This window comes from Dama dama, chromosome 19 (genome assembly GCF_033118175.1).
Source record: "Dama dama isolate Ldn47 chromosome 19, ASM3311817v1, whole genome shotgun sequence".
In the NCBI taxonomy this organism is placed as follows: Eukaryota; Metazoa; Chordata; class Mammalia; order Artiodactyla; family Cervidae; genus Dama; species Dama dama.
The window spans coordinates 61876123-61884596 of NC_083699.1; the positions used below are offsets into that span (position 1 = coordinate 61876123).

At 39.4% G+C, this 8474-nt stretch overlaps 1 protein-coding gene across 1 annotated transcript; it reads left to right on the top strand.

The window, feature by feature from the left end:
- Nucleotides 1-3144: 3144 nt before the first annotated feature.
- Nucleotides 3145-3860, top strand: LOC133073578 (translationally-controlled tumor protein-like). Its single transcript, XM_061167244.1, has one exon. The coding sequence runs from the start codon at nucleotides 3190-3192 to the stop codon at nucleotides 3706-3708; it is 519 nt and encodes a 172-aa protein (XP_061023227.1). The 5' UTR covers nucleotides 3145-3189; the 3' UTR covers nucleotides 3709-3860.
- Nucleotides 3861-8474: the final 4614 nt, after the last annotated feature.

Consider the following 8474-nt stretch of genomic DNA (forward strand, 5'->3'; position numbering starts at 1 on the left):
ACCTCAATGCAGAAAGAAATTTATTATAAGAAGCTTTAATTTTGGGGTTGAAAGGCTTATTTATAAAACCAAAAGCCAGGGTGTGTAATTGGATTGATGTGTGTCCTTTAAATCCAGGCTAAAGCTGGAGATAGAAGCAGAGTCGTGGGTCCTGTTAATTCAGTTCACTCATTAAAGGAATTCTAATTCTAAAATGACATTAAGAAATCATTTAGACAAAATTCCTTACATAATAATAAATCATATTATTTATCATTCAGATTTTTTTCAATCCAAAACAGAGGGGAAAGTTCAGAGTAGATTTAAAGCCATATGAAAAAAGGTTAATGTATTGAAGGAACATTATAATAAAGAAATAATTCTGGAAATATAAATTAAATAGACACCTCAACAATTGATCTTCATAGTTTCCATAGTTCCTATCAATTTTTGTCCATATTTACGAAGAGCTATATACATAGTTTAAATTATAGCAAAGAATACGATTTTATGTTCCTTCAAAGTAATACTTAATTGACCTCATATCATAGATCAAATGTATGAATTTGTCAGAGGCTTTGATTTTGTGAAACGATCTGGCCATATCCACAAAGAGTTCAACAAAGAGTTTGACTGGACTGAATTTAGTGGACAAGGTATGTTCCACTTGTTAGCTATTCAGTAAGCTCAGCCTCCCAAAAGAAACAGCAGCTTCCCTGGCACTTACCAGATGTTGATTTCTACTTGTCAAGTGTATGTTTGAAATTTACATCAATCAGAAAGGAAAGTGGTAGATGATCCATGTGTTTTACTCTTTTGATGTTTCTTAGGCTGCAAAGAAATAGAGGAAAACAATAAAATGGGAAAGACTAGAGATCTCTTCCAGAAAATTAGAGATACCAAGGGAATATTTCATGCAAAGATGGGCTCAATAAAGGACAGAAATCGTATGGACCTGATAGAAGCAGAAGACATTAAGAAGAGGTGACAAGAATACACAGAAGAACTGTACCAAAAAGATCTTCACGACCCAGATAATCACAATGGTGTGATCACTCACACTCACCTAGAGCCAGGCATCCTGGAATGTGAAGTCAGGTGGGACTTAGGAAGTATCACTATGAACAACGCTAGTGGAGGTGATGGAATTCCAGTTGAGCTATTTCAAACCGTGGAAGACGATGTTGTTCAAGTGCTGCACTCAATATGCCAGCACATTTGGAAAACTCAGCAGTGGTCACCGGACTGGAAAAGGTCAGTTTTCATTCCAATCCCTAAGAAAGGCAATGCCGAAGAATGCTCAAACTATCGCACAACTGCACTCATCTCACACACTAGTAAAGTAATGCTCAAAATTCTCCAAGACAGGCTTCAGTAATATGTGAACTGTGAACTTCCAGATGTTCAGGCTGGTTTTAGAAAAGGCAGAGGAACCAGAGATCAAATTGCCAACATCCACTGGATCATCAAAAAAGCAAGAGAGTTCCAAAAAAACATCTATTTCTGCTTTATTGACTATGCCAAAGCCTGTGAATGTGTGGATCACAATAAACTGTGGAATATTCTTTAAGAGATAGGAACACCAGGCCATCTGACCTGCCTCTTGAGAAACCTGTATGCAGGTCAGGAAGCAGCAGTTAGAACTGGACATGGAACAACACACGTTCCAAATAGGAAAAAGAGTATGTCAGGGCCATATATTGTCACTCTGCTTATTTAACTTATATGCAGAATACATAATGAGAAATGCTGGACTGGATGAAGCACAAGCTGGAATCAAGATTGCTGGGAGAATTATCAATAACCTCAGTTATGCAAATATCACCACCCTTATGGCAGAAAGTGAAGAAGAACTAAAGAGCCTCTTGATGAAAGTGAAAGAAGAGAGTGAAAAAGTTGGCTTAAGGCTCAACATTCATAAAACTAAGATCATGGCATCTGGTCCCATCACTTCATGGCAAATAGATGGGGAGACAGTGGAAACAGTGGCTGACTTTATTTTTCTGGGCTCCTAAATCATTGCAGATGGTGACTGCAGCCATGAAATTAAAAGACACTTGCTCCTTGGAAGGAAAGTTATAACCAACCTAGATAGCATATTAAAAAGCAGAGACATTACTTTGCCAACAAAAGTCCGTCTAGTCAAGGCTATGTTTTTTCCAGTGGTCATGTATGGATGTGAGAGTTGGACTGTGAAGAAAGCTGAGCGCCGAATAATTGATGCTTTTGAACTGTGCTGTTGGAGAAGACTCTTGAGAGTCCCTTGGACTGCAAGGAGATCCAACCGGTCAATCCTAAAGGAAATCAGTCCTGGGTGTTCACTGGAAGGACTGATGCTGAAGCTGAAGCTCTAATACTTTGGCTACCTGATGTGGAGAGCTGACTCATTTGCAAAGACCCTGATGCTGGGAAAGATTGAGGGCAGGAGGAGAAGGGGACGACAGAGAATGAGCTGGTTGGATGGCATCACCGACTCAATGGACATGGGTTTGGGTGGACTGTGGGAGTTGGTGATGGACAGGTAGGCCTGACGTGCTGTGGTTCATGGGGTCACAAGGAGTCGGACACGACTGAGTAACTGAACTGAACTAGGCTGTCATTTATGTAACAATAGAAGAAAAGCAGTTGGTACCCAAGTGTAGCTTCAATCCCATGCTCCTGGAGAAGGTCTTTGGGTGCACTGAATGTGCAGAGGAATCATCACTGTGTCAGCTGCAGTGTGGCTGAGATAAAACCCTGGAGTTTGAAAGATTGGGGTTCAAATTGTGACTCTGCCTTTTGCAGATTGCATGAATCTTAGGCAAATTGGGTAAATCCTCTTAGCCTGTCCTTTCATTTGTGAAAATGAGTGATTTTTCATATTAAATTATTAAAGACTGAAAAGTGGGCATTTGACATTCTCAAGTCACAATGCGGTGTCGAGATTCAGGGCATGGTTTCTGGAGTCATTCCACCTCAACTGCTGTGTGAGTTTGCACAGATTTCTTCTCTCCACCTCACTTTCTCCATCATCAAGATAGAGATGACAATGTTATGCACTTTATCTCACTCTTATGAGTTTTAAGTGAATTAGTTCATGTAAGAGTTTAAAAATAGCTTTTCCGCCCACTCCCCCCTCCCCCCGAGCGCCGCTCCGGCCGCACTGCGCTCGCTCTGAGCTCCGGGCTCCTGCTAAGCCAGCACCGCTGTCGCCTCCCTCCAGTCGCCATCATGATCATCTACCGGGACCTCATTAGCCATGACGAGATGTTCTCCGACATCTACAAGATCCGGGAGGTCGCGGACGGGCTGTGTCTGGAGGTGGAGGGGAAGATGGTCAGTAGGACAGAGGGTAACATCGATGACTCGCTCATTGGTGGAAATGCCTCCGCTGAAGGCCCCGAGGGCGAAGGTACCGAAAGCACAGTAATCACTGGTGTCGACATTGTCATGAACCATCACTTGCAGGAAACCAGCGTCACAAAAGAAGCCTACAAGAAGTACATCAAAGATTACATGAAGTCAATCAAAGGGAAACTTGAAGAACAGAGACCAGAAAGAGTAAAACCTTTTATGACAGGGGCTGCAGAACAAATCAAGCACATCCTTGCTAATTTCAAAAACTATCAGTTCTTTATTGGTGAAAACATGAATCCAGATGGCATGGTTGCTCTGCTGGACTACCATGAGGATGGTGTAACCCCATATATGATTTTCTTTAAGGATGGTTTAGAGATGGAAAAATGTTAACAAAGTTGGCAGTTACTTTGGATCAATCACCTGTCGTCATAACTGGCTGGCCACTGCTTTTCATCCACACAACACCAGGACTTAGACAGATGGGACTGATGTCATCTCGAGCTCTTCATTTGTTTTGAACGTTGATTTATTTGGAGCGGAGGCATTGTTTTTGAGAAAAACGTGTCATGTAGGTTGTCTAAAAATAAAACGCATTTAAACTCAAAAAAAAAAAAAAAAAGAGTTTAAAAATAATACTTGATTCCTCATAAGCACTACCATTAGTAGATGTAATATAATTTTTGAACCCTGAATCTTTCTTGAAAATCTCTACTTATTTGGCTTCCTTAACAGCAAATCCTTCTGTACCTCCTTCAACCTTGTGATCAATTCTTTTCTACTTTCCTTTAGGAACCTCACCCTGTTCCTCGGGGTCTGTTTTTGACCTACTTCTCTCATCACTATAAGTACTACCTACAATTTTCTCCTCTTACTTTAATCACCAGCTGTACTCTGATAAAATAAAAATCTGTAACTGTGACCCCGATTTTCCTTCAAGATTTTACCTCATGAACATCTAACTGCCTTCCCCAAACCATTACCTAGATATTTGAACCAGCGTATTATTGGCTCAAAGTTTTCACCCTTGTTCACACCCACTCCCTTGCCATAGCTGATTTGTAGATACAGGTATCTGTCCATGCCCTTTGATTTTGGGCCTGGCCATATGCCCTGTCTTCCTTTAGCCACTGGCACATGGATGGAAGTGATAGCATGCCAGTCCTGAGTTCAAGCCTTAAGAAGCTTAGTGTGTTTCTGCCTGCCCTCTTCCACCTCTGCAGGAAAAATCTCATGGAAAATCCCTTAGCTATCCCGTTAATTGAAGGAGGATGAATGAAACCTTTAGCAGAGCCTCCCCATCCAACCCAAGACTGGTAGTGGGAAGCAGACCCCCTTCAAAGCAGCAAGCCTGCTGAATCCAGCCTGGATTAGCCAAACCCCAGTCCATCATAAGATACACAAGTGACAATAAGTAATTACTTTTTATAACTACAGAGTTTTGAGGTTGTTTTTCTTTTCTTTTTTTTTTTCATTTATTTTTATTAGTTGGAGGCTAATTACTTTACAATATTGTAGTGGTTTTTGTCATACATTGAGATGAATTAGCCATGGATTTACATGTATTCCCCATCCCGATCCCCCCTCCCACCTCCCTCTCCACCCGATTCCTCTGGGTCTTCCCTGTGCACCAGGTCCGAGCACTTGTCTCATGCATCCAACCTGGGCTGGTGATCTGTTTCACTCTAGATAATATACATGTTTTGATGCTGTTCTCTTGAAACATCCCACCCTCGCCTTCTCCCACAGAGTCCAAAAGTCTATTCTGTACATCTGTGTCTCTTTTTCTGTTTTGCATATAGGGTTATCATTACCATCTTTCTAAATTCCATATATATGTATTAGTATACTGTAATGGTCTTTATCTTTCTGGCTTACTTCACTCTGTATAATGGGCTCCAGTTTCATCCATCTCATTAGAACTGATTCAAATGAATTCTTTTTAATGGCTGAGTAATATTCCATGGTGTATATGTACCACAGCTTCCTTATCCATTCGTCTGCTGATGGGCATCTAGGTTGCTTCCATGTCCTGGCTATTATAAACAGTGCTGCGATGAACATTGGGGTGCACATGTCTCTTTCAGATCTGGTTTCCTCGGTGTGTATGCCCAGGAGTGGGATTGCTGGGTCATATGGCAGTTCTATTTCCAGTTTTTAAAGAAATCTCCACACTGTTCTCCATAGTGGCTGTACTAGTTTGCATTCCCACCAACAGTGTAAGAGGGTTCCCTTTTCTCCACACTCTCTCCAGCATTTATTGCTTGTAGACTTTTGGATAGCAGCCATCCTGACTGGTGTGTAATGGTACCTCATTGTGGTTTTGATTTGCATTTCTCTAATAATGAGTGATGTTGAGCATCTTTTCATGTGTTTGTTAACCATCTGTATGTCTTTGGAGAAATGTCTGTTTAGTTCTTTGGCCCATTTTTTGATTGGGTCATTTATTTTTCTGGAATTGAGCTGCAGGAGTTGCTTGTATATTTTTGAGATTAATCCTTTGTCTGTTTCTTCATTTGCTATTATTTTCTCCCAATCTGAGGGCTGTCTTTTCACCTTGCTTATAGTTTCCTTTGTTGTGCAAAAGCTTTTAAGTTTCATTAGGTCCCATTTGTTTATTTTTGCTTTTGTTTCTAATATTCTGGGAGGTGGGTCATAGAGGATCCTGCTGTGATTTATGCTGGAGAGTGTTTTGCCTATGTTCTCCTCTAGGAGTTTTATAGTTTCTGGTCTTACATTTAGATCTTTAATCTATTTTGAGTTTATTTTTGTGTATGATGTTAGAAAGTGTTCTAGTTTCATTCTTTTACAGGTGGTTGACCAGTTTTCCCAGCACCACTTGTTAAAGAGGTTGTCTTTTTTCCATTGTATATCCTTGCCTCCTTTGTCGAAGATAAGGTGTCCATAGGTTCGTGGATTTATCTTTGGGCTTTCTATTCTGTTCCATTGATCTATATTTCTGTCTTTGTGCCAGTACCATACTGTCTTGATGACTGTGGCTTTGTAGTATAGTCTGAAGTCAGGCAGGTTGGACACTGTAAAAGCAGTGCTAATGGGAAGATTCATAGCATTACAGGCCTACCTCAAGAAACAAGAAAAAAGTCAAATAAATAACCTAACTCCACACCTAAAGCAATTAGAGAAGGAAGAAATGAAGAACCCCAGGGTTAGTAGAAGGAAAGAAATCTTAAAAATTAGGGCAGAAATAAATGCAAAAGAAACTAAAGAGACCATAGCAAAAATCAACAAAGCTAAAAGCTGTTTTTTTTTTTTTTAAAAAATAAACAAAATTGACAAACCATTAGCAAGACTCATTAAGAAATAAAGGAAGAAGAACCAAATTAACAAAGTTAGAAATGAAAATGGAGAGATCACAACAGACAACACTGAAATACAAAGGATCATAAGAGACTACTACCAGCAGCTCTATGCCAATAAAATGGACAACTTGGAAGAAATGGACAAGTTCTTAGAAAAGTATAACTTTCAAAAACTGAACCAGGAAGAAATAGAAGATCTTAACAGACCCATCACAAGCAAGGAAATCAAAACTGTAATCAGAAATCTTCCAGCAAACAAAAGCCCAGGACCAGATGGCTTCACAGCTGAATTCTACCAAAAATTTAGAGAAGAGCTAACACCTATCTTACTCAAACTCTTCCAGAAAATTGCAGAGGAAGGTAAACTTCCAAACTCATTCTATGAGGCCACCATCACCCTAATTCCAAAACCAGACAAAGATGCCACAAAAAAAGAAAACTACAGGCCAATATCACTGATGAACATAGATGCAAAAATCCTTAAAAAAATTCTAGCAAACAGAATCCAACAGCATATTTAAAAAAATCATACACCATGACCAAGTGGGCTTTATCCCAGGAATGCAAGGATTCTTTAATATCCGCAAATCAATCAATGTAATACACCACATTAACAAATTGAAAGATAAAAACCATATGATTATCTCAATAGATGCAAAAAAAGCCTTTGACAAAATTCAACATCCATTTATGATTAAAACTCTCCAGAAAGCAGGAATAGAAAGAACATACCTCAACATAATAAAAGCTATATATGACAAACCCACAGCAAGCATTACCCTCAATGGTGAACAATTGAAAGCATTTCCCCTAAAATCAGGAACAAGACAAGGGTGCCCACTCTCACCACTACTATTCAACATAGTTTTGGAAGTGTTGGCCCCAGCAATCAGAGCAGAAAAAGAAGTAAAAGGAATCCAGATAGGAAAAGAAGAAGTGAAACTCCCGCTGTTTGCAGATGACATGATCCTCTACATAGAAAACCCTAAAGACTCTACCAGAAAATTACTAGAGCTAATCAATGAATATAGTAAAGTTGCAGGATATAAAATTAACACACAGAAATCCCTTGCATTCCTATACACTAACAACGAGAAAACAGAAAGAGAAATTAAGGAAACAATACCATTCACCATTGCAACAAAAAGAATAAAATACTTAGGAGTATATCTACCTAAAGAAACAAAAGACCTATACATAGAAAACTATAAAACACTGATGAAAGAAATCAAAGAGGACACAAACAGATGGAGAAATATACCGTGTTCATGGATTGGAAGAATCAATGTTGTAATGTTGTCAAAATGGCTATACTACCCAAAGCAATCTATAGATTCAATGCAATCCCTATCAAGCTACCAATGGTATTTTTCACAGAACTAGACCAAAGAATTTCACAATTTGTATGGAAATACAAAAAACCTCGAATAGCCAAAGTAAATCTTGAGAAAGAAGAACGGAACTGGAGGAATCAACCTGCCTGACTTCAGACTATACTACAAAGCCACAGTCATCAAGACAGTATGGTACTGAGGTTGTTTTTCATAAATAGCTGGCTAACAGAAATATGTTTTACAGGCACCTCAAATTCAGCTTACCTAAAACTAGCCTCCTTTTCTCCCTTTTACCATAAATCTGCTCAATTGCCCTGTGTTTCCTTTGTTGGCTGATGGCCTCATCACTCATTTTTATCACTCAGTGAGACATCAGTATATCATTCTTAACTAACCTTTCCCTTACCTTCTACATCCCCTGAGTCTCCAAATTCTGTCAATTTCACTTCCTAACTAGTTACAAGACCTTTTCTTTCTCATCTCCATCCTCAGTGTTGCTGCCTAA